We start from the raw sequence: 27,399 nt of genomic DNA on the forward strand, positions 1-27,399 counted from the left end.
AGCAATGACCACATATAATTATTTTGGAAACATTGTGCAACTTTATTTCTTCAGTTATTGAGTAGTTTATACAAGGCATGGGATGGGAGAAGGGGCATTTTTTTAACTTAAAGCAGATCTTTAAAAATTATGTGGATTAATGAATCACTTTTTGCCTTTTTCTTGCTGTGTAGAGTCAATCCTTTGTATCAGTGGTTACCACAGATGTTCAAGTTACTTATATAAAATATTGTAGTATTTGCATATAACCTACCCACATCCTCTCATATACTTGTATGTATAGATTATTTGTAATACCTAATACAATGCCTGCACATCACTTCATTCACATGAATGTAGCATAGTACTCAGCACATGGTAAATTCAAGTTTTACTCTTCAGGACTTTGTGGAATTTTTTTTTCTCAAATATTTTTGATCTGTGGTTGGTTGGGTTCAGGGATGCAGAACCCATGTATGCACAGGACCGACTATACTTTTGTTAAAGACTAAAAGAGATTCTGGTGTTTTAAAAAAAAAAAAAAAAAAAAAAAAACACTATAGCATAATGAGTAGAGGTATCAGAAAAGAAATTGTTATAGAAAATTTAATAATAGTTGAAATTTCAAACTATGAAGTCAGAAACAGATCTAGGTTTAAATCCTAACTGCTAGCTAACAGTATACTACCTTGAGTAAATTATCCTTCTTTTGATGTCTTAATTTCCTGTCTCTAAGGTGGGGAGAATTGTAATGATAATACCTTCTTTATGAGACAATACATGTAAAGTGCATAACACTATGCCTGGTACACAGTAAGCACTACATGAATGTTAATTACCATTTATTATCATTAGTGTTATTCTGTGAATTTAAAAATAATGTTTTTTCCTGAGATGAAAAAAGAATGTTTCAACTTATATGAAAATTATTTTAGGTATCTAATTGCGGAAATTAGAAATCATTTGAATCAATTGAATGTGTAATAAATAAGCCTCATAGATGATTATCAGGCAGTTTTAGTAGATATTCCTTATATAGATGATTATAGAGTTTTGAGGAGTTCCCCAGAAAACCAAGATCATTTTTGTCACAGTGATTATATTTTTTTCATTAGATACTGCTTTTGCAAAAAATAAAGATGATGGAAAATGGTACTATTTTGATGACAGTAGTGTCTCCACTGCATCTGAAGACCAAATTGTGGTAAGTTTGTCTTATATTTCCTGAAAACTATGGGATTCACTGCCTTAAGGAGTGAATATAAATTAATAAAAGGGGCTCATGGAACACTGTAATTTATATTTTAGTGGCTTGAGTAGCTAAAAGAGACTGACTCTTATTTAAAGAAATGTCAAATTGTCCCCTAAATGGAAATTTGTCTTCTAAATTTTCCCACTAACAAAAGCATAAATTGCAAGGTAAAAAAATTTTTGGTAGTTTTCAACATGGAGTTTCTAATAAAAATAATTAAGTTTTTCTTTGGAAAGTAGATTCAGCTCTTAACTTTCTAGACATTGACTACTTAAAGCCAGGATGTTTAAACAAGAGAAAAAAAATCCTTGAAGTACCGTATCTGTGATCTTTAAAGTCTTATCTTGCCTTATGAAAATTAAGTATTTAAACTCAAAATGATATAATTAGATAAAACAAATTACAGATTTATAAAGGATTAATACTTGTGTACTTACTACTTTGATATTTTCTGAATAGTAAAAAAATGAGGAAGTTCCATCTGTTCACACTTGCATCAGTTTATCATCCATCGCTGACTCTCTCAGTATGGGTTTGTGTACACACAGATGCATACATATATATGTATATATGCTGTCATTTATCTCCCCGTATCTATGACAGAGAGACTTGAATACTATAAATATTTTTTAAATTGTGTTTTAATTAACCACATTTTTTGTTTACACTTAAACTCCTAATTTCTTTTTTTCTGCAAAAGAAATTCAATTCTGTTCTCCTCCTTAATCTCCCAGTCCAGACATTCTCAAATTGCCCACCTCCTCATCAGTCTTGTTAACAACACTGCCCTAATCTTGGCTTCAAATAAACAGTTATCTTGTTTATATATAGTTTACGAATTTGATGTTGCCATGCATTTTAACAATGATGATTCTTCATTTAGTCAACAAATTGAATACGATAGAGAGAGAGAGATACACAAAAGACTCCATTCTAAACAGAGTTAAAAAGACAGTTGTCACTCAGTCCAGAGCTTAAAAGGTAGCTATCTCTGATTTATAAACTAAAGAAGACAGAGAAGTAAATTAACAATTACAGCATAATAAGTACTATTAAATACCTTACTATGGCCACTTAGAAAGGGAACTTCTGTCTCAACTCAGATTTAGGGTTTGAGGGGATAATACCAGTACAGGGAAGTTCTTGTGGTAAAGATGATGTCTGACCTCGTCTGCTAGTAAAAATAAGAGTAAATTAAACAAAAGGTGTTCTAAGCAAAGAAAACTGTATCTACAAAAACAAGGAGGCATGACAAAGCATGATATTTTAAGGGAACAGCACATAATTGGATGTGACTGAAAGGAAAAGCTCTTAAAGGGACATGGGGAAGAAATTAGGCTGGAGATAAATTTAGCGCTTAGATCAAGAAAAGTGGCATTCTAGTTGTTTAGACATTTTCTTACAGACTATGAGAAGCCATTAGATTGTGAAGCAAGAGAATAACATTGTTCAGTTTGTGTCTTCACATTTCTCTGAGAACATCATAGAAGATAGATTGGAGACACTGAATAAAGAAACAGAAAAGCCATACAGGAGGCTGTCACATAATTTAAGCAATTAAAATAGTAGTTAGAACAATATAAACAAGGGAAGAATGGATTTATGAGATATTTACTGGATAGAATTAATATAACTTGATAAAAGATATAATAAAGGTAATAGATGTAGAGATCCAGAGAAGGAGAAGTTTAAGATGACTTTTACTTCACCATTCACCAAGATTGGGAATATAGGAAGAATAGTTGCTGTTGAAGTTTGAGATGCCTGTATGATAACTGTGTGGAAATTTCCATTAGGTTGTTGGACTAATAAGACTGGAGTTCAGGGGTGAGAACTGATTTAGGTTATACATTTGAGTTGTCAGCCTTAGGCAGCAGTTGAAGCCATAGGTTTAAATGAGTCATCTAGTGAGAGGATACAGGTTGAGACAATGGTAGGCTGAGGACAGAACATAGTATGTTTAAAGGTCAGGATTTAATGAGTCCACAGAAGAGTCTGAGAAGAAGCCAAAGAGATAGTAGGAGATCTGAGTAGTGTTGTCACAGAAGCAAAAAATTGTTTTGTTGATAGGAAAAGAAATAGTGAAGCATTAAATTAAATTAAATAGTGAGAGATTGACCAAAAGAACGGAAAAGGGCACCCATTTCAGTTGTTTATTAGGTTATTGACCCTACTGAAAGCCATTTTACTAGGATGGTTTGGGGAAAAGCTAGATTACTTTGAGTTGAGAAGTGTGCATGAGAGTGAATGATGAGTATTGACTATTCTGTTTATCACCCTGACTGTGAGGAAGAGGAAGAGAGGAGGTATATGGCAGCTAGAAGGGGAGGTAGAATGGAGAGGGACTTATAGATAGGAAAAACCTTAGGTATTTGTTAAGGCCAAAGAGAAAAGTCCAGTGGATAAGGACTCATTAAAGATACACAGTGATCATTGATGGAACAGTATCTTTAAGATGGTAGGAAAAGGTGGACTCTACAGCAAACATGGGATGAAGTGACTAGTATTAGAAGGAAGGAATTTACCTTTTCCTTAAGAGATGACAGGAAAGAAAGCGTAGAATTCTGTTTTACATTAGAGTAACTAGGTTAATCTGTGACACAGTTGCATTTATTTCTTGGTCCAAATAATTTAGAAGCACATAAAAATTTGTAATTCTAACGACCATTCTTCCTTTATTAGAAATTGTCTTCTATTTAATGAATTTTGGTAACTTCCATTTGACCATGCATGGTTTTTCTATTTGATTTATGCCCTCTCACCAAAATTGGTGACCACCTAAAAATTCATAATGTGTTTAATGTGATATTTGAGAATCATAACCATTTTAACATCCTTTGTTTTGACAGTCCAAAGCAGCATATGTACTCTTCTACCAGAGACAAGACACTTTCAGTGGAACTGGCTTTTTTCCTCTTGACCGAGAAACTAAAGGTGCTTCAGCTGCCACTGGCATCCCATTAGAAAGTGATGAAGATAGCAATGATAATGACAATGATATAGAAAATGAAAACTGTATGCACACTAACTAATGAAAGTCCTAGAAGCCATAAAAGAGAGACTTTCCTGCTGGTGGTATCTATGGAAATGATGAAGTTACCCACCACATTAAAACAAAAGTCTGAGATGGGGAGTTTCAGATAACCGAATGTAAATCCTTTATCAGATTTTAACTTGTGCAGTACTTGAAGTGAAACACAATGAAAACTTTAACAGAAATTGTCTCTTAATACATTTACAGTCTTGTATTTACAAGCTAAATATATATAGGAAATCACAAATAAATCCCTTTTAAGTTTGCTGCTGTTTTGATTAATTATGTTTCCTTTAATTTTTTGGATGTGAGTTGATGACAAATGTTAAATTTGTGGATGTTGGTCCTTTATTTTGCTCTAATAATACTGCAAGAAAACTATGGCTGAACTTAGTTTTTGGATAATCTAGTTCATGTGCATTAGGCTGCCATACATACTACTATGATATTTAGCTGCAGTATCAATGTGGCATAAATACTGCGGCAGCATTCTTCAAAAACCACAGTTTCAAATTTATCCCGGTAATCAATGTGGGCCTATTAAAAAACCAAATCATGATACGAGAAACAACCTTGGAAAAGCTATTTCCTTTTGTAGTACCATTAAAAATCCAGAATATTATATTCATTTTACTGCCACTGTGGAAACAGGTTCTAGATTTCATACTCCATCTAAAGTCATTTTTCAGTTACATGTAAGTATTATTTACTGCTATTGGGATCTATTCTTCAGACATTCAGAAACATTTTTTGCTTTAAAATGCATATCTTTAATTGGGTGTTGGTCCAAAATTAAAATTTTTGCTGTCTGTTTTTCTCTACCCCATTTTGTGGTAATTTGGCAACTTTAGCTCTCCCAATTATTGTAATATAAGGACAGACTTAATAGTATTCTGTATCCATAGTAATAATTGCATCAAGCTTAAATGAGAAATTTTTTTCATATACTGGCCTTTAAATCATTAATGGACAATTGGCTATAAAGGTAGGTCTGTTAACTTTCTTTGTGTGTTCCTGATGGAATTCACCATAGCCTTACAGCTTTTCTCAGAAGGTAACTTGTTATAAGAGAAATGGCATTTGCATGTTCCAGAGTCAGAACCTGTACAGTATATACAGCATAAACACCTTGAATTTGATTTTAGTTCACCACATTCAAGGATCCAGGATGCCAAAAATATGTGTGAACATTTGAAACATTTTTATTTGCTGCTTTTTCCCTTTGATCTAGTTGAAAGAATGTATTGTAAATTGGCATACAATACTGCCTTTAATAGAAAACCTAAATGCTGGGGCACATTTCACATATCGACTACCTGAGAAATTGCTTTGTGTCCCACTGTTATTAAAGCAAAAAGTATAATGTTCTTCACTTGAACTAATCAAATACAATAGATTATAAATTGTGTATTGTAAATAAAAGTTCACTCTGTGAGTGCACATTTTGGTAAATTATTTATTTATGTTAGCATTTAAAAGTTTTAAAAAAATGCATTTGACCAGGATAAATGAGGTATGTTGATCATGGCTTTGCTTTATATCTTGATATTAAAGCTGGTTTATCATCCTGGTATTTTAAAAGCTGCTTTGGGTTTTTTTGTTTTTTGGTTTTTTTTTTTTCTTTTTTTCTTTTTTAATGTAAACTAACCTCCTGCATGACAGAGGTTAAAATTTTGTCTGCACTTGAGTTCACTTGAGTTTACATTTGAAATGTGCATGTTTATTTATACAGATTTCAATAAAGCTATTCAAGGCCTTATTTAGTCTTTTATTTCTTACTCTTAATCTTTTAATAAAAATCCCCTACTTTATGGTTAGATTACTATATGCTAGACTTTTTAGTTATAAATAGTTAATACTAGAAAGGAAATTATGTCAGAGCAAAATGAATCTTACTATTAAGGACATGTTTTAAAGTTGATATTTTTCAACTTTAATATTTATTCATTAAGCATATGTTTGTGTACCAATCACTGTTCTAGAGTCTGGAGATACAGCAGTAAACACATATCCTTACCTTCACAGAGCTTACATTCTTTCTGCCATCTACCAACTAATGGACTATATTTCCATTTTTCTGAAGATTTAAAGAAAAGTCAAAGCTAAATCTTTTAAACCTAGATTGTGGTCTCCATCCTAATTCTTCAGAGACCACTTTCTTTTTAATGCCTGTCATTAACTTCTATTCCCACTAAAAGAAGTGATGTTAATAATGCCATTGAAACGTCAAACTCAAATGTCATTTTTCAGCTGCAAAAAGTAGACTTTAAAAATAGTGCAAAAGGGGCCCGGCACGGTGGCTCACGCCTGTAATCTCAGCACTTTGGGAGGCCGAGGCAAGTGGATCACGAGGTCAGGAGATCGAGACCATCCTGGCTAACATGGTGAAACCCCGTCTCTACTAAAAATACAAAAAATTAGCCAGGCTTGGTGGCGGGCGCCTGTAGTCCCCTCTACTCGGGAGGCTGAGGCAGGAGAATGACGTGAACGTGGGAGGCAGAGCTTGCAGTGAGCCACGATTGTGCCACTGCACTCCAGCCTGGGCAACAGAGCAAGACTCCGTCTCAAAAAAAAAAAGTAGTGCAAAAGGATAATACATATTCTAATTAAAAGTAGGTGTTCGGCCTGGGCACAGTGGTTCACGCCTGTAATCCCAGCACTTTGGGAGACTGAGGCAGAAGGATCACTTGAGCCCGGGAGTTTGAGACCAGCCTGAGTAACAGTAAGAACCTCATCTGTACAAATATTTTTTAATTATCTGGGTGTGCACACATTTGTGTTCCCAGCTACTCAGGAGGCTGAGGTGAGAGAATTGCTTGAGCCCAGGCAGTCAAGGCTGCAGTGAGCTGAAATCACACCACTGCATTCCAGCCTGTGCAACAGAGCAAGACTCCGTCTCAAAAAAAGAAAAAAAAAAAAAAGATATTCATAGGTAATACAGGGTAGTGGGAATATATCTAGACTAGAATTTCTACTTCTAGCTTTGCCACTTAGTAATCATGACTTTGAACTTAATATTTCCTAGTCTGTTTCTTTACCTGTAGAATAATGATGATAATAATAGCCAGCATTTATTGAGCACTTACTGTAGACCAGGCACTCTATTAAAATGTTTATATGCATTCTCTCATTTAATCCCACAACAGCTATGAGGTAGGGATAGTTGTCATCCCCATTTTTCATATGAAGAAACCAAGATACAAAGCATTTAAGTAATATTCCCAAGCTCACACAATTGCTATGTGGTAGAGCCAATATTCTATCCTCAGATATATACTACCTCTCACTGTGTTATAGTGTCTGCCTCATAGGATTCTTGAGAGCTCAAATGAGATCATATATTTTATGGGAAGAGCTTTGTAAACTTTATTACACGCTCACTGATTTCTTAGGTCTGAATAGACATCTTGAAGTCTAATGACTTTGCTTTTAAAGGTATATTTAGCTCAGTATTTGAGCATTGAATAAGAAAGTACCCACTGGAATATTGACTGACCCATTCTCTTTTAAAAACTAATTTCATTTAATTTATATACTTTTATTACAATTTTAATTAAATGGTAAATACAATGTGACATACTTTTTTCTTGTCCTTTTCATCTAACTTGTGTCCCCTTCTTTCCATTTTCCCAAATGCAACCCTGAATTTCAGGACTTTGTAAACTCTACTTTAGTTTTGCTTTCGTTCATTCATTTGTTTGTTTGGAGACAGGGTCTCACTCTGTCGCCCAGGCTGGAGTGCAGTGGCATAATCATAGTTCACTGTAACCTTGAACTCCTGGGCTAAAGTGATCCTCCTGCCTCAGCCTTATAATTTAGTTTTAATTAATCTCCTTGAAAAAGTTTTAACCTGGTGCTTTATTTAAATATCTTGCTTTCTCATAATCTGTGTTCTTTTAGTAGTCCTGTATTTATCCTTGCTTTCTGACAACTGGATATAAAACTACACAAAACATTGATATGGGCATGAAGAAAATCAGTAAGTACCAAAGTAGATACAACATAAAAGTGGTGGGGTTTTTTATGAACTAATTTGATTGAAGTGAGTTTATCTTATAAAATAAGCCAGGAGGCTGAAATGGAGTCTCCTTCAGTGGTACACGAAAGGGAGTGTAGGGTGTAGTAGAAGCTTTCTACCTCAGAGATAATACATATTCTAATTAAAAATGTATTAGAGGAGAGGAAGAATATATTAGACTGATAACATTTGAGTCTGATGTATGGTGACAAGAAAAAGCAGGCCAATTTTTTGTTTTATTATTTTAAAGTTATCTACAGATAATGCATTTCATTATTGCCTGCTTCCACCTCTCCCTATGTAGTATGCTTCTGATCTCCTGTGCTTGTGCAGTGGAGATGAGCTCACCACTTTAATTTTTAAAATAGAAATGTGGAAAATTCTTGAGTCATAGACTAGAGGAAGGAACCAGAGGTCCTCTAAAATATCAGAGGAATAAGAAGGAAAGCAAAAGCCCCTTTCTAGAGCCAAAGAATAAGAGAAGAAATTTTTGCTCATTTTTTTTTCTTACTTTACAGTAAAATAAAAATGTTTTTGCTCTTTGAATAACTTAACATGAGGAATTTGGAAACAACATTTCTTGAAAATATATTGATACTTATTCCCAAATAATTCTTTCAAGTGCCACTTGACCAGAGGATAGGGAAAGGAGGAAAAGGTGAGTGTATTTATATCCTTGCTAGTTTTCATTATATATTCAGTTGCAGATCTATATTATATATCATTTTATTATCAGATTTTCTAGTTATATATGATGGTTTTTAAATAAGCATTCTAGGTTTGGAGACCATTTCAATTCAATATGTATGTGTTTTATGTGTTTAATTCATATTTACTATATATTAAAAGAATTTCCAAATAGCTCAGATAACAAAACTTTGGTTTAAAATTGAGTTATTTTATAAGCTACATAGAATACATCAAAATTTGATAAGCTGCATAGAATAGGCTTTAAAATATCAGAATTAGGAAAATAAAACATAGATGGTAAAAATTCAAATATTTATCAAGACTTTTTTCTTCACTAATGATGGGGTAAAGAATTTTTAAATGGATAATATAAAACAGACAGTTCAAAAATTGTTTTTGGAAAATACATGCATCGGGAAGCATACCCCATCGTGCCATGGTTTAATTATTCCCCAGCTCTACTTTGGGGAGCCTGGAACTTGTCAGGGTTGTGAAATAGACCTTAGACTATTAAGGACATTCAGAAACTGGCTAAGCCATTCAAGGAAAATCAGGAATTTACATAATATATTGGACTAGAGTCTCAAAGGACAGAGAGAAAGTCAGTCAAATGGGTTTTGATATTTTTTTTCCCTAGAAATGTGTAGCAAATGTGATTTAACAAAGCAGCTAAAAATACAACTATCTCTGGAATTGAAAATGTGTAAAATAAGACCACACACTTTCAATATGCACAAAATATATTTTAAATGTTTAAATTGTATCAGTAATTTACTATGTTCTACTGTAGAATATCATGATTAAAGTTGGTGCTCGTGTTGCTACAGTTTTTTTTTTTTTTCTCATGTCAGGAACTTGCAGCTTGTTCTATATAGTTTGGTGAAACCAAAAAAAAAAAAACAATATTTGCTGTGACATTTAAGTTTGTTGCTAGCTGGAGTTAAATCTACATACATAAAAGTAAAACAATAAATATGGAAACATCCCAACAGTCTTTCCCATTAATGTGTATTATTACATTCTTCTCAGTAATGACACATACTTAACATTTCCCAAGCTGTTGTTTTAAACCTTAAAACATCACCACATTTCTAATTTTTATTTAAAATCTTTCAGAATTCTTAGACTTTGTAACGTATCAAACACAAGTCTCTCATTAAAGTGTTTTTTAATAGTATTTGCTTTTCTTTTAAACTCCATAAAGGAATGTTTGATGTTAACAGACGTAACTCTTTAATGCTCTTCTGTTCATGATTAAGTATGCTTTTAAGTAATTTAGACTAATGTATTAAAGTGTTCACTTATGTCTAGTCATATGTGTACCTACTCTTTTCTAACCTTGAGTCATTTCTATTAAATACAGCGTTTAATCTTCTTTCAAGTGAGAACCATCTTTCCATTATATCAAGTGGACAATTTTTAAATTGTCTGATAAGTTCATCCAAATTAATTCCATCATGTCTGTTTAACTCATTTCCCCAAAAAGACTGAGACGTCCAGCCCGTCATTCAGTTCTTGAACTCCCTAATAGAAACACCAAGGATTATCTATTTGTAATCACATTGTGGTGAATTATCAGTGTCCCGAGAATTATGTAAAGCAAATAGGAATTATTTTAGAATTGCCCTTATTTAAAAAAAAAAAAAAAAAAAAAAAAAAAAGATGGGAAAATTACTTAATAGTATTTTTTTTTTTAATTTGAGAAAGAATTCCTGTAGGTCTCCCTTAAATGCTGAGTGACTTTGGTAAAGATTTTTAATCTCTAGAACTCAGAGCTATATTCACTTTTGAGCTATGTACCTATTGTATAAGTTGAAGTAATACTGCAAATTCAAACAGTAAACATCATTAATCCTAGATATTTGAGTACTACCTACAGTGAGATATGGTAGGAAACATTCTATATTTACAACAACTTCCACCACAGCTAGGTCCAAACAAATCATTAACCTCTGAATTACAGTTTTCACAACCATAAAATTATGCTGGTCTCTTAGAAGTATTAAGTTTATGGATGTGGAGAGGAAGGCCTAAATTTCATTTTTGAAGCTGTTGTTAAAAGTATATGTTTATATTTTTAGCAAAAGAATTAATAACTAATAGGATGAGTCTTTTTTTTTTTTTTTTTTTTTTTGGCCTCCTATAAAAAATTTGGAACGGAAGTCTTAGTATGATGGTAAACTTGAAAATTAAAATTTTATCAGGAATATTAGAATCCAATTATATGAGACTGCATCCCCAACAGGCACCTTGGTTGCAACACCATGAAAGACGTTGATCCAGAGGTTCTCAGCAAGCCACACCTGAATTCCTAACAAAAACTGTGATATAACAGATGTTTGTGTTTTTAGCTACTAAGCTTTAAGGTAATTTGTTTATGCAGAAATAAGGGAAAAGGAACCCAGAGATCTTTGAGGAATCCCACTTTACAGAGGTAGAAACTGAGGGCTGGAAGGAGAAAAGTCATGTACACAAAGTCTGGAGACAACTCAGTCACTAAATCCTCTTGTTCCTTCTCATTTGTACTCTTTAACTGGCTCCTCACTTTGTAGATGGATGGCACTGGGCTCTGCAGCAACCCATCTGTTCTGTATCTGTTAAGGCCTCTAGAGCTTCATTCATTCCTTCATCAAATATTTTCTGAGTGTCCACTATGTGCCAGGCACTATTCTAAGTTCAAGATATACAGTAATATACAAACACAAAATAATCCAGTTACAAATACAATTTTTAAAGGTATTTATGAGCATAACTTCCTAACACATTTAGAACCTTTGCCTTCAGCAGACATCAATTATGTTGCCTTTTTGTTTTTTGGCCCAGTTTTATTAGTCATTAAAGTCATTTGAATTAAAGACAATAATCCAGACTCCAGAGGTTATGGCTTTTATGTGTTTGGATACTGTACTGCCATAACAAAATACCACAGGCTGGGTGACTTAAGTAACAGAAATTTATATTTTCACATTTCTGGAGGCTGGAAATCTGAGATCAGGGTACCCCAGTATACTTGGTTTCTGGTGAGGGTGCTCTTCCTGGCTTACAGATGGCTATCTTCTCACTGTGTTCTTGCATGGTAGCAGAGGAGGGTCAGAGAGGAGAGCAAGCTCTCAGGCATCTCTTTTTTATAAGGGCACTAATCCCATCATGAAGCCCCCACCCTCATGACCTCATCTAAACCGAATTATCTCCTAAAGACTTCCTCTCCAAATACTATTTAAGGCTTCAACTTGAATTTGGAGGTGACACAGTTGAGCCCATAACAGATATATTGAGTAACAATTATGGGTACAGCCATGCCTCAGATATTGCAAGTTCGGTTCCCAGCCACCATAAATACTTAAATAAAGTGAATCACAAATTTTTTGGTTTCCCAGTGCATATAAAAGGCATATTTACCCCATAGCGTAGTCTATTAACTGCAATAGCATTGTGCCTAAAAAAGATGTACATACCTTAATTTTAAAACTATTGCCAAAAAATGCTAAATAATCATCAGAGCCTTCAGCAAGTAGTAATGTTTTTGTTGATGGACAGTCTTGCCTCATTTTGATAGATACTCACCAGGATGGTGGTTGCTGAAGGTTAGGGTGGCTGTGGGAATTTTTTACAGTAAGACAATAGTGAGGTTTGCTGTACCAATTTACTCTTCCTTTTACAAAAGATTTCTCTAGCATGCAGTGCTATTTGAGAGCACTTTACCTACAATAGAACTTCTTTCTGAACTTCTTTCACAATTGGAGTTAATCTTCTAAAGCCCTGCCACTGCTTTGTCAGCTAAGTTTATAGAATATTCTAAATCTTTTGTTGTCTTTTCAGCAATGTTCACAGCATCTTCACCAGGAGAAAACTTGTCCCCCCTTCTTTTCACAGATGTTGAGATTGTCAAGAAACTACTTTCTTTGCTCATGCATAAGAAGCAACTTATTCATTCAAGTTTTACCATAAGATTGCAGCAATCCAGACACATCTTGAGGCTCCCCTTGTAGTTCTCTTGTTATTTTCACCACATCTGCAGTTACTGCCTCCTCTGAGGTTTTGAGCTTCTCGAAGTCATGAAAGTTGTAATTAACTTCTTTCAAACTCCTGTTAATGTTGACATTTTGACTTCCATGAATCACAAATATTCTGAATGAATGGCATCCAGAATAGCAAATCCTTTTCAGAAGGTTTTTATTTTGCCCAGATCCATCAGAGGAATCACTCTCCATGAAAGCTTTTGCCTTATAAAATGTATTTCTTAGATAGTAAGACTTGAAAGCTGAAATTATTCTTTGATCCATGGCTGCAGAATGGATGTTGTGTTAGCAGGTAGAAAAACACTAATCTCATACATCTCCATAGAGCTCTTGGGTGACCAGGTGCACTTGTCAATGAGCAGTAATATTTTGAAAGGAATCTTTTTCTGAGCAGTAGATCTCAACAGTGAGCTTAAAATATTTAGTACCTTCCTATAAACAGATGTGCTGTCATTCAGGCTTTATTGTTCCTTTTATAGAGCAGAAACATTATATTTAGTATAATTTTAAGGGCCTTAGGATTTTTGGAATGATAAGTGAACATTGGTTAGCATTGCATTGGCCCCTAACAAGAGAAATCAGTCTCTTGTTTGAAGCCAAGCATTAACTTTTCTCTAGCTATGAAAGTCGTGGATGACGTCTTCCAACATAAGACTTTCATTTACATTTAAAGTTTGTTTAGTGTAACTACCCTCATCAATGATCTTAGCTAGATCTTCTGGATAACTTGCCACAGTTTCTACATTAGCAGTTGCTGCTTCACCTTATGCTTGTCTGTTGTGGAGAGGGCTTGTTTCCTTAGAATCAATCACTGCTAGCTTCAGACTTTTCTTCTGCAGCTTCCTTAACTTAGCCTTCATAGAATTGGAGAGAGAGGGCCTTGCTCTGCATTAGGCTTTAGCTTAGGACAGTGTTGTGACTGATTTGATCTTCTAATTAAAAAAAACTCAGGCTTTCTCCATATCAACAATAAGGCTGTTTTATTTTCTTATGATTCATGTGTTCACTTGAGTAGCACTTTTAATTTCAAGAACTCTTCCTTTGGATCCACAACTTGGCTGTTTGGCTCAAGAGGCCTAGCTTTCAGCCTGCCTTGGCTTTCAACATGCTTTCCTCATTAAGCTCAATCATTTATAGCATTTGATTGAGAGAGAGAGATGTATGACTCTTCACCTGAACACTTAGAAGCCATTGGATGGTTATCAACTGGCCTAATTTTAATAGTGTTATGTCTCAGGGAATAGGGAGGCACATGGAGAGGGAGAGAGATGGGGAATGGCCAGTGGAGCAGTTGGAACACACACATCTGTGCCCTCAAACAAAACAGTAACGTCAAAGATTACTGATCACAGATCACCATAACAGATACAATAATAAGACATTTGAAATGTGAGAAGTACCAAGATGTGACACACACAGTAAGCACATGCTGTTAGGAAAATGACACCTATAGACTTGCTCAATGTAGGCTTGCCACAAGCCTTGTTTGTAAAAAACAAAAGCAGTTATCTTCAAAGCATAATAATAAAGTGAAGCAGAATAAAACAATATATGCCTGGTTTTTGTTTGGTTTGGTTTTGAGACAAGGTCTTGCTCTGTCACCCAGGCTGGAGTGCAGTGGCACAATCTCATCTCACTGCAGCCTCCAGCTTCTGGTCTAAAGTGATCCTCCCACCTCAGCCTCCCAAGTAGCTAGGTCTACAGGCATGTGCCACTACACCTGGCTAATTTTTGTGGAGTCCAGGTTTCACCATGTTGTCCAGGGTGGTTTTGAACTCTTGAACTCAGGCAATACATCCGTCTCGGCTTCCCAAAGTGCTGGAATTACAGGCATGAACCACAGCACCCAGCCATGTATTTTCATTTAACCAGTATTAAATAACTGCATGTCTTTGGCAGCCTATAATGTAGCATCCCATTTTCAAAAATGTGTATTCAGGGTGCACTCACCAAGATGACATCTGTCTAGCAGCCCCCTCCTACTTCAGTCCATTATCCTGCTACCAGAATGATCTTCATGGTTTCATTTTAAAAAAAAAAAAAAATTCAGATCCTGTTTCTCTGTCTTAAAGTTCTCTTCTAATTCCTTGTATTAATCAGGATTCTCCAGAGAAACAAGACCAATAGGATACATGTATGTGTACATATACATATACACATATATATCTCTCTCCCTCATATATATGTATGTATATGATATATATGTGTGTATATATAATATATATGTGTGTGTATATATAAGGAGTTAGCTCATGCACTTAGCCTAAGTCTCATGATCTGCAGTCTGCAACCTGGAGACCCAGGAATGCCAATGGTGTAGTTCAAGTCCAAAGGGTTGAGAACCAGGAAAACCAATGATAAAAGTTCCAGTCCACAAGCTACCTGGCTAAAGACCCAGGAAGACTGACTGTTTCAGTTTTAGTGCAAAGGTAGGAAAAGACTGATGTCCCAGTTCAATCAGGCAAGAGAAATTTTCCTTACTTGAGCCTTTTTTGTTCTATTCAGGCCTTCAATTGATGGGAGCCACCAACATTATAGAGAGGGCAATCTGCCTTACTCAGTCTACTGATTTAAATGTTAATCTCATCCAAAAACACCTTCATAGATAAGCCCAGAATAGTGTTTGACCACATATCTGGGCACCCTGTGGCCCAGTCAACACATTAAATAAACCATCACTTCCCTTCATGTAGAAAAGAGTCGTTTGGACCATAGGCTCAGGAGTTAAACCACCTCTGAGCCTACCACTTTGTGCAACTCACCTCACCTCTCTGCCTCTCACCTCTCTGTAAACTAGAGCAGCTCCCTAATGTCCACCTAGGAAGGCTTGGGGTGAGCAACCTGATTAGAAAGCAACAATGTGACTCAAAACTGCATATTTGCTTAGCAAACCTATGACTTTCTCAGAATATAAGTTTACTTGTGATGGGGGGCTATTAATATTTATAAGGAAACCAAATCCCCATTCACTTAAGCCATCTACTCCTACCACTGTTACTGAATATTACCTAACTTTCAGAATAATTGCAAGGTTTTGTGTCTTGATCATTATGAAAAATGTAGCAGGTATTATTGCTAATAAGTACCCAACTATGGGAATGATTGTTCTTTCCTTACGAATGACAGCAAATATCACTGTTCAATACCATTCACACTCAAGTTCTAACAAACTTTCTTTAGCAAGAGAGCAAAGAGTATGGTACAGTCAGTCCACCCAGGTTGCCTGTTAACCTGGTGCTTGAAGGAAAAAAAGTAAGAATTGGTCCTCATCCAATTCCTCACTTTCCCTCAAACATGTCATACTACTTGACAACGGGGCTTTCCCACATACTATTCTATTTGCATGGTCTACCTTATCTCTTACCTGGCAAACTCCTAACTCCTTCAAGACCTGCTCCAAAATACACTTGCTTGATCTTCTGACATCAACTGCCACCTTGGGCTGTAAGTTACGTCTCTCTTCCCCCACTAGACAATTACCTGATGGAAGAATCTTGTTCTTAAGATGTTAAGATGGTGTATGTGTGGCATAGTATTTCTTCCTAAATGTAAAAGTTATTAAACAAATTTTCTCAATGTCTGAAACTTCATGGTGTTTATTGTGATTTTGTTGTATTCCTGACATGTTGCTGGGTACATATGTTAACAGGCTTTAAAAGTAATTTACCTTACGAATGTGCACTAAAAATGTACATTTTAGATATACTAACATTTTAAGTTCAGTATTTATGAATTTGGAATATTCACGATTAAATGTAGAGAATTTATACTTCATTTATATTTTTTTAAAGAAGTTTTAATTTTAAGGAATTCTTTCTTCCAATAAGGAAGATACAGTTGCTATCTCTAGCAGCAGTTGGAGGGCATCCTGAATTCCCATTTGTTCAGAGGCTTTTCACAACTTGAAGCTTCTGGCATCTCCATAAAGATACTCTTTGACCACACAAGACCAGGAATACCTTTTTGAGTTGGAAATACCCCAAACATTTATCTGTTCAATACAGTTGTCCAAAGACAAGGAATTTACTCTTGATTTGGGTTCTTCGTCACCTCAAAGCTCTGTATTACACCTAACAAGGCTCTGGACAAGGGAAGAAAATTGTCAGAAGTCTCTTCTCCTCCGTGTCAAATTTGGCTACAACAGACATGATTGTTATCCACCCACTAGTCATCCTTCCTTACTAGTGGACGTAACAAGTTCTCCACCCCCTAACCAGGTAACTAGGGATAGGAATTTATTATTTAAAGTCAATTTTGTGGAAAGTAGTCCTATTCTCCTTGTCTGATTTAGTGTTGGGCCCATAACCCATTAAAGGCCAATGAGTCCAGAAGGAAAGTCTGCTGGTGTATTTGTGGGAAATTTTTCTTTGGTTTTTCATGACAACTGGAGAAAAAAAAAAAATCCTTCTTTGACAGAGTTCTGTCTACATGTGATTCCTGGAATGACAGAGTGGCATCTTGGGACTGGGGTTGAAGTGTGAAGGTGTGTTAACCTTGAGCATATTCTTTCATGTTAGTCTTTATGCCTGATAGCCAAAACTATTCATCTGGGGTGGAAAATGGCCTTTTTTCTCCTTACTTTTATCCTTTTATCCTTAAAGCCCACAAGCTTTGCATTGTAATATTTGAACATTAAAAACAACAAAAAACCTTTTTACTCTATCACACAGTTCTTCAAATCCAAGGTTTTGGGGACTATTTTTTTAATGATACAATTTACAATAAAGTGAACATATTGCATGAGCAATTATTTAGAATAAATGATGGCTCTTCGTAATATAAATAATGTAAGCATATAACTCTACAATTATATATGTGTTTTGTCTGTCAGGCATTGTCTAATCCCTACCTCATAACTTACAGCATCTTTTACCTCTTCTGTAAGCCTTATATCATCCCTGAGCCACACTTCATCTCAGTTTTCCTCCTGAGTTACACTACAAGGGAAGTGGTGTACCATGGGATATGGCCTAGTAATGAGTTAAGACAGTTTTGCTTACTACTTGGTCATTTTTAAAAACAGTTTATTTTAATTAACTAGGTTTAACATTAAGAGGAGGAGAAAAATTCTAGTATCAAAATCCTTGTGGCAAAATGTCCACATCAGACTTCTAGCTTCTGGTAAGGGAACGGGGGCTTGCATCAGACTAGCAGTCATGCAAGTAACATTAAGAAACTCTAAATATAAAAACAGTTGGAAGACACTGAGGCATAATCATACAGTCTATGCTGTTGACAGAGCTTATGTGGAAGATGCCGGTTTATGCTGAGGGGTCTCAGAGGCCATAGTTTTGCAAAGCCAGAGTGACTAATAATTGAAAAATGAAATCCTAAAAATGATGGAGCCATTGTTGATTGCAACAAAATCTACCTAAAAATGTAACTGCCCAACAGGTTCACCTTGCCCACTGCCTAGACAGAGCCAATTTGTCAAGACAGGTGAATTGCAATAGAGAAAGAGTAATTCACAGAGAGTCAGCTTTTCTTAATAACAACTGATTGTTCAAAGCAAAATATATGACAGTATACTGTGGAGCTTGTAACATGTGTAGGAGTAAAGATATATGACAACATAGACAAAAGATGAGAGGGATGTAAATGGAATTATGTTATTATAAAGTTCTTACATTAATATATGAAATAGTGTAATATCAATGCAAAAGAATATATGTTAAGAATATATATTATAAACCTTAGAGCAATCACCAAAAAAGAAGAAAACAAACCAGAAAAAAGATATAGCTAAAATCCAATAAGGGGGATAGAATGAAATAATAAATAGCATTGTTTCACTCCCTCCCCACCAAAAAAGTAAAGGTAGAAAACCACGGTTTACAGGCAACAAATGACACAATGAATGGAATGGTACCTCACATCTCAATACTAACGTTGAGTGTAAATGGCCTAAATGCTGCACTTTAAAGATACAGAATTGCAGAATGGATAACAATTCACCAACCAACTATCTGCTACCTTCAAAAGACCCACCTAACACATAAGGGCTGACATAAACTTAAGGTAAAGGGGTGGAAAAAGACATTCCATGCAAATGGACACCAAAAGCAAGCAGGAGTAGCTATTCTTATATCAAAAAACTTTAAAGCAACAGCAGTTAAAAAAGACAAAGAGTTTAAAAAGACAAAATGATAAAAGGCCTTGTCCAATAGGAAAATATCACAATCCTAAATATATATCCACCTAACACTGGAGCTCCCAAATTTATAAAAACAATTACTAATAGACCTAAGAAATGAGATAGACAGCAACATAATAATAGTGGGGGACTTCATACTCCACTGACAACACTAGACAGGTCATCAAGACAGAAAGTCAACAAATAAATCGTGGATTTAAACTATATCCTGGAAGAAATGGATTTAACAGATATTTACAGAACATTCTACCCAACAACTGCAGAGTATATGCATAATTCTATTTATCAGTGCATGGAACTTTCTCCAAGATAGACCATATGATAGGCCATAAAAATGAGCCTTAATAAATTTAAGAAAATTGAAATTATATCAAGTACTCTCTCAGATCACAGTGGAATAAAACTGGAAATCAACTCCAAAAGGAACCTTCAAAACCATGCAAATACATGGAAATTAAATAACCTGCCCCTGAATGATCCTTGGATCAAAAATAAAATCAAAACCTACATCAAAAAGTCTGAAAGAACTTAAAGCAACAATCTAAGGTTACACCTCAAGGAACTAGAGAAACAAGAAGCAACCAAACCCAAACCCAGCAGAAGAAAGGAAATAACCAAGATCAGACAGAACTAAATGAAACTGAAACAACAACAACAACAAAAATACAAAAGATAAATGGAACAAAAAGCTGGTTCTTTGAAAAGATAAGTAATATTGATAGATCATTAGCAAGATTAGCTAAGAAAAGAAGAGAGAAAATCCAAATAAGCTCAATTAGAAACAAAACAGGAGATATTACAACTGACACCACAGAAATACAAAAGATCATTCAAGGCTACTATGAACACCTTTATGTGCATAAACTAGAAAACCTAGAGGAGATGGATAAATTCCTAGAAAGACACAACCCTCCTAGCTTAAATCAGGAAGAAATAGATACCCTGAAAAGGCCAATAACAAGCTGTGATATTGAAATGGTAATTTAAAAATTACCAATAAAAAGTCCAGGACAAGACAGATTCCCAGAAATCTACCAGATATTCAAAGAATTGGTACCAATCCTATTGACACCATTCCACAAGACAGAGAAAGAGGGAATCCTCCCTAAATCATTCTATGATGCCAGTATCACCCTAATACCAAAACGGGAAAGGACACAACCAAAAAAAAAAAAAAAACTACAGACAAATATCCCTGATGAACATAGATTCAAAAATCCTTAACAAAATATTAGCTAACCGAATCTAATGACATATCAAAAAGATAATCTGCCATAATCAAGTGGGTTTCACACCAAAGATGCCGGAATGGTTTAACATAGGCAAGTCAATAAATGTGATACACCACATAAAAAAATTTAAAACAAAAATCACATGACCATCTTAATAGACACAGAAAAAGTATTACACAAAATTCAGCATCCCTTTATGATTAAAACTCTCAGCGAAATCAGCATATAAGGGACATAACTCAATGTAATAAAAGCCATCTATGACAAACCCACAGCCAACATAATACTAATTAGGGAAAAATTGAAAGCATTCCCTCTGACAACTGAAACAAGACAAGGATGCCTGTTGCGGGAAGTCAGGGACCCCAAATGGAGGGACCAGCTGAAGCCACGGCAGAAAAACATAAATTGTGAAGATTTCATGTACATTTATTAGTTCCCCAAATTAATACTTTTATAATTTCTTACGCCTGTCTTTTCTGCAATCTCTAAACATAAACTGTGAAGATTTCATGGACTTTTATCACTTCCCCAATCAATACTCTTATAATTTCCTATGCCTGTCTTTAATCTCTTAATCACATCATCTTCATAAGCTGAGGATGTATGTCACCTCAGGACCCTGTGATGATTGCGTTATCTACACAGATTGTTTGTAGAGCATGTGTGTTTGAACAATATGAAATCTGGGCATCCAAAAGAAACAGGATGGCTGCGATTTTCAGGGAACAAGGGAGATAGCCATTGGGCCTGACTGTCTGTGGGGCCGGACAGAACAAAGTCATATTTCTCTTCTTACAAAAGCGAATAGGAGAAATATCACTGAATTATTTTTCTCAGCAAGGAACAGCCCTGAGAAAGAGAATGCATTCCCAGGGGGAGGTCTCTAAAATGGCCGCTCTGGGAGTGTCTGTCTTATATGGTTATAGATAAGAGACGAACTAAGCCCCAGTCTCCTATGGCACCCCCAGGCTTATTAGGATTAGGACATTCCTGCCTAGTAAATTTTAGTCAGACCAGTTGTCTGCTCTCAAACTCTGTCTCCTGATAAGACGTTATCAATGACAATGTGTGCCCAGTGGGACCTGAAACCTCATCAGCAATTTTAATTTCACCCTGGTCCTATGATCTCACTCTGCCCTCATTTGCCATGTGATATTTTATTGCCCTTGAAGCATGTGATCTCTGTGACCCACACCCTATTCATACACCCCTCCCCTTTTGAAATCCATAATAAAAACTTGCAGGTTTTGCGACTCAGGGGGCATCACAGAACCTGCCGACATGTGATGTCACCTCCGGACACCCAGCTTTAAAATTTCTCTCTTTTCTACTGTTTATTTCTCAGACTGGCTGACACTTAGGGATAATAGAAAAGAACATACATTGAAATTTTGGGGACTGGTTCCCCTGATAGATGCCCACTCTCAGCACTTCTCTTCAACATAGTACTGGAAGTCCTAGCCAGAGCAATCAGACAAGAGAAAGAAAGAAAGGGCATCCAAATTAGTAAAGAGGAAGTCAAACTGTCGCTGTTTGCTGACAATATAATTGTTTATCTAGAAAACCCTAAAGATTCCTCCAGAAAACTCCTAGAACTGATACAAGAATTTGGCAAAATTTCTGGAGGCAAAATTAATGTATACAAACCAGTAGCTCTTCTATACACAAACAGCAACCAACCTGAGAATCAAATCAAGAACTCAACCCCATTTACAATAGCTGCAAAAAATAAAATAAAATATTAAAGAATATACCTAGCCAAGGAAGTGAAAGACCTCTACAAGGAAAACTACAAAACACTGTTGAAAGAAATCATAGATGATATAAACAAATGGAAACACATCCCAGGCTCATGAATGGGTAGAATCAATATTGGGAAAATGACCATACTGCCAAATGCAATCTACAAATTCAATGCAATTCCCATCAAAATACCACCATCATTATTCACAGAACCAGAAAAAACAATCCTAAAATTCATATGGAACCAAAAAAGAGCTCACATGGCCAAAGCAAAACTAAGCAAAAAGAACAAATCTGGAGGCATCACATTACCTGATTTCAAACTATGCTATAAGGCCATAGTCACCAAAACAGCATGGTACTGGAATAAAAATAGGCACATAGACAAATGGAACAGAATAGAGAACCAGAAATAAACCCAAATACTTATAGTCAACTGATCTTTGACAAAGCAAACAAAAACATAAAGTAGGGAAAGCACACCCACTTCAACAAATTGTGCTGGGATAACTGGCTAGCCACATGTAGGAGAATGAAACTGGATCCTCCTCTCTCATCTTATACAAAAATCAACTCAACATGGATCAAGGACTTTAAGATCTGAAACTATAAACATTCTAGAAGATAACATTGGAAAAAACCCTCTAGACATTGGCTTAGGCAAGGATTTCATGATCAATAATCCAAAAGCAAACGCAGTAAAAACAAAGATAGATGGGACTTAATTAAACTAAAGAACTTTTTGCATGGCAAAAAGAACAGTCAGCAGAGTAAACAGACACTCCACAGAGTGGGAGAAAATCTTCACAATCTGTACATGTGACAAAAGACTAATATCCAGAATCTACAATGAGCTCAAACAGATTAGCAAGAAAAAAGCAAACAATTCCATCAAAAAGTGGTCTAAGAACATGAACAGACAATTCCCAAAAGAAGATACACTAATGGCCAACAAACGTGACAAAACGCTCAACATCAGTAATGAACAGGGAAATGTAAATCAAAACCACAATGCAAGAATTGTCATAATCAAAAAATCAAAAATTATAGATGTTGGTGTGGATGCAGTGAACAGGGAACACTTCTACATTGCTGGTGGGTATGTAAACTAGTACAACCACTATGGAAAACTGTGTGGAGATTCCTTAAAGAATTAAAAGTAGAACTACCATTTGATCCAGCAATCCCACTACTTGGTATCTATCCAGAGGAAAAGAAGTCATGATACAAAAAAGATACTTGCACACACATGTTTGTAGTAGCACAATTTGCAATCGCAAAATTGTGGAACCAGCCCAAATGTCTATCAATCAATGAGTGGATAAAGAAACTGTGGGATAGGCCGGGCGCGGTGGCTCAAGCCTGTAATCCCAGCACTTTGGGAGGCCGAGGCGGGCGGATCACAAGGTCAGGAGATCGAGACCATCCTGGCTAACATGGTGAAACCCCGTCTCTACTAAAAAATACAAAAAACTAGCCGGGCGAGGTGGCGGGCGCCTGTAGTCCCAGCTACTCGGGAGGCTGAGGCAGGAGAATGGCGTGAACCCGGGAGGCGGAGGCTGCAGTGAGCTGAGATCTGGCCACTGCACTCCAGCCTGGGTGACAGAGCAAGACTCCGTCTCAAAAAAAAAAAAAAAAAAAGAAACTGTGGGATATATATGATGGAATACTACTAAGCCATAAAAAGGAATGAATCAATGGCATTTGCACCCACCTGGATGAGGTTGGAGACTATTATTCTAAGTGAAGTAGCTCAGGAATGGAAAACCAAGCATCGTACATTCTCACTCATAAGTGGGAGCTAAGCTATGAGAATGCAAAGGCATAAAAATGACACAATGGACTCTGGGGACTCAGGGAGAAAGGGTGGGAAGAGGGTGAGGAATAAAAGACTACAAATAGGGTACAGTGTATACTGCTTGGGTGATGGGTGCACCAAAATCTCACACATCAAGACTAAAGAACTTGCTCATATAAACAAAAACCACCTGTTCCCTAATAGCCTATGGAAAAAAAAAAAAGATGTAGCACAGGCCAGGAATGGTGGCTCATGCCTGAAATCCCAGCACTTTGGGAGGTCAAGGCAGGTGGATCACCTGAGGTCAGGAGTTCAAGACCAGCCTGGCCAACATGGTAAAACCCCGTCTCTACTAAAAATGCAAAAAAACTAGCTGGGCTTGCTGGCGGATGCCTGTAATCCCAGCTACTTGGGAGACTGAGGCAGGAGAATCGCTTGAACCCAGAGGCAGAGGTTGCAGTGAGCTGAGATCGTGCCATTGTACTCCTACCTGAGCAACAAGAGTGAAACTCCATCTCAAAAACAAATAATAGCTAAAATCCAACAAAGGGGATAGAATGGAATAATAAATAACATTGTTTCACTGCCTCCCCCCAAAAGAATAAAGGTAGAAAAGAAGAGGAAAAGGAACAAAGAACAGAAAGAACAAATAGAAAACAGAAGAAATAGTAGATTTAGACCCAACCATATCAATAATTAAGTTAAATGTAAATGAACTGAACTCTCCAAGAAAACAAGAAATTGTAAGATAGCCCCCAACCAACAAAATCCAATTATATGCTGTTCCCAAGAGACACAATTTAAATATGAATGCCAGACAGGCTAAAAGTAAAATGGTGGGAAATGGTATGCCATGCAAACACCTACGATAAAAAATTTAGTGTGGCTATATTAATATCAGATGACTGATGCTGTAGAACACTATATATGGCAAATGCATACGGAATAATCACTAAGATGGACAAAATGCTGGGCCATTAAGTTTCAGTAAATTACAAAGAATTGACATCATACAGAATATTCTCTCTCACCAACTTACTTCAAGTTAGAAATAAGTTATCTAGAAAATCAACATGGGTCAAAGAAGAAATCACAAGGGACATAACAGTACATTTAGAACTGGTTGATCATAAAAAAGTTATCAAAATTTGTGGGATAAAGTCAAAACAGATCTTCAAGTGAGATTATGACTTGAAGTGCTTATTGTACAAAAGAAGAGAGTTTAAAATTAATTAAGTATCCACTTTAAAAAGCTAGAAAAAGAAAAGCAAGTGATGGCTATGTGGGAAAGACCCAAAGGGAAACAGCAAAGGTGTGAACAGAAATGAGATAGGAGCCACTGTGGAAAAGACAGAACTTTTGGTTTGATCCTAAACTGAATTGACTGACTTATTAAGAAAAAAAACTTAACATCCTTCATAGAATTATAATAGACCCCACAGTCTACACAGTGTAGCCTTCACAATTTCTAAGACAGAATCAAAAGTTTTTTGGCATGTAAAGAATAAGGAAAGTGTGACCAATTCACAGAGGGAAAGACAAATAGCAGATTTCCAGACATAAAGCTACGGTAATCAAGACTGTGATATTGGCAGAGAGATAGACACATAGATCAACGGAACAGAAGAGAGGTCTCCCAAGATGGCACACACAAGTACAGTTTACTGATATCTGACAATATTGAAAAACCAACTCAATGGAAGAAGGATAATATTTTGAACAAATGATGCCAGAGAATTGGCTATGCATAAGTGAAAGAATGAACCTAGACATACAATTTCTATCTTATACAAAAATTAACTCAAAATGAATAATTTAAATGCAAAGCATACAACTGTAAAACTTATAGAAGATTACATAGAATAAGTGTTGGGACAAATTCTAAACACTGACAAAGAGGCAAAAAAACAGGATTTTATACATTGCTGGTGGGAATACAGAATAGTATAGCAACCCTGGTAAATAGGCACTTTCTTTAAAAACTAAACAAAGACTTAGGTAACACAGCAATCACTACTAGCATTTATTCTGAAGAAGTCTTTTCTCATGAAAAACCTGTAAATGATTGTTCATAGGCCAAAATTAGAAAAACAATGTCTCTCTATAGGTAAATGGTTAAACAAACTGGTGCGTCTATACCACAGAATTCTACTTAGCAATTAAAATGAAAAAACTCATTGAAAACATAACTTTGATAGATACTAACAGCATTGTGCTGAGTGGGGAAAAAAGCCAATTTCAAAAGCTCACATACTGTATGATTCTATGTGTATGAAATTCTCAAAATGACAAAATTCTAGAAATAGAAAGCAGATTAGTGGTTGCCCAGGGTTACAGATGTTGCAGGATGGAAGTATGACTATAAAAGGATAACACAAAAGATCTTTATAGTGATGGAATAGTTTGGTTTCTTGATTACAGTAGTGATTACACAAATCTACCCATGTGATTTAATGATACAGAATTATAAATATACATTGTACCAACATCATTTTCTGATTCTGATATCATACTATAATTACATAAGATGAAACCATTGGGGTAAACTGGATGAAGAATACATAAGGCCTCTCTGTACTATCTTTGCAACTTTCTGTTATTCTATAATTACTTCTAAATAAAAAGTTATTTTGTTTTATTTTATTTTATTTTATTTTATTTTAGGCAGAGTTTTGCTCTTGTTGCCCAGTCTGGAGTGCAATGGCATGATCTCGGCTCACCGCAACCTCCGTCTCCCGGGTTCAAGCGATTCTCCTGTCTCAGCCTACCAAATCACCCGACTAATTTTGTATTTTTAGTAGAGACGAGATTTCTCCATGTTGCTCAGGCTAGTCTTGAACTCCCAACCTCAGGTGATCCACCCGCCTCGGCCTACAAAGTGCTGGGATTACAGGAGTGAGCCACTGCGTCCAGCCTAGGTATTTTAAATTAAAGATAAAAATCACTGGATGGGTTGAGGAGCAAAACAGAAATGTCAGAGGAAAGAATCTGTGACCCTGAAGAGGATAAACAGAAATTAACCAAATTGAAGAACAGAGTAGGGGGAGAAGATTTAAAAAAAAAAAAAAAAAAAGAGCAATAAGAACCCATGGGACAATATCAAAAGATCTAACATATTATTTGTATGACTTTGAGTTTCTCATCAGAAGCAATGGAGTCCCAAAGAAAATAGAACACCTTTAAACTGTTAAAAGAGGAAAAAACCATCAACTCAGAATTCTTTGTCCAGCAAAAATATCCCTCAGAATAAAAGGGAAATAAAGACATTCTCAGAAGAAGGAAAATTGTGAGGCTTCATCACCAGCAAATCAGCTTTAAAAAATACTTAAAGGAAATTATTCAGGCTAAAGGAAAATGACACCAGAAACTTAAAACTTGAAAAATTAAAGAAGAGCAATGAAAATTATCACAGTCTGGGTAAACATAATAATCTATTTTTCTCCCCTTAAGTTTTGAAAAATGTGTGTTACTAAGGAA

The 27,399-nt window shown here is 35.7% G+C and overlaps 1 protein-coding gene across 16 annotated transcripts in view; it reads left to right on the plus strand.

The window, feature by feature from the left end:
* USP15 (ubiquitin specific peptidase 15) overlaps positions 1-6,024 on the plus strand; it is a 148,599-nt gene extending 142,575 nt beyond the window's left edge. For all 16 annotated transcript variants that reach the window (XR_012420423.1, XM_065524510.2, XM_005571416.5 and 13 more), the window contains 2 exons: positions 1,095-1,183; positions 4,081-6,024. Coding sequence is in view for 15 of the 16 variants with exons in the window: in XM_065524510.2 (XP_065380582.1) it covers positions 1,095-1,183; positions 4,081-4,263 (272 nt within the window). In the remaining variant the exon portion in view is untranslated. The remainder of the gene's footprint in view (positions 1-1,094; positions 1,184-4,080) is intronic.
* The last annotated feature ends 21,375 nt before the right edge of the window (positions 6,025-27,399 follow it).

This window comes from Macaca fascicularis, chromosome 11 (genome assembly GCF_037993035.2).
Source record: "Macaca fascicularis isolate 582-1 chromosome 11, T2T-MFA8v1.1".
Classification (NCBI taxonomy): domain Eukaryota; kingdom Metazoa; phylum Chordata; class Mammalia; order Primates; family Cercopithecidae; genus Macaca; species Macaca fascicularis.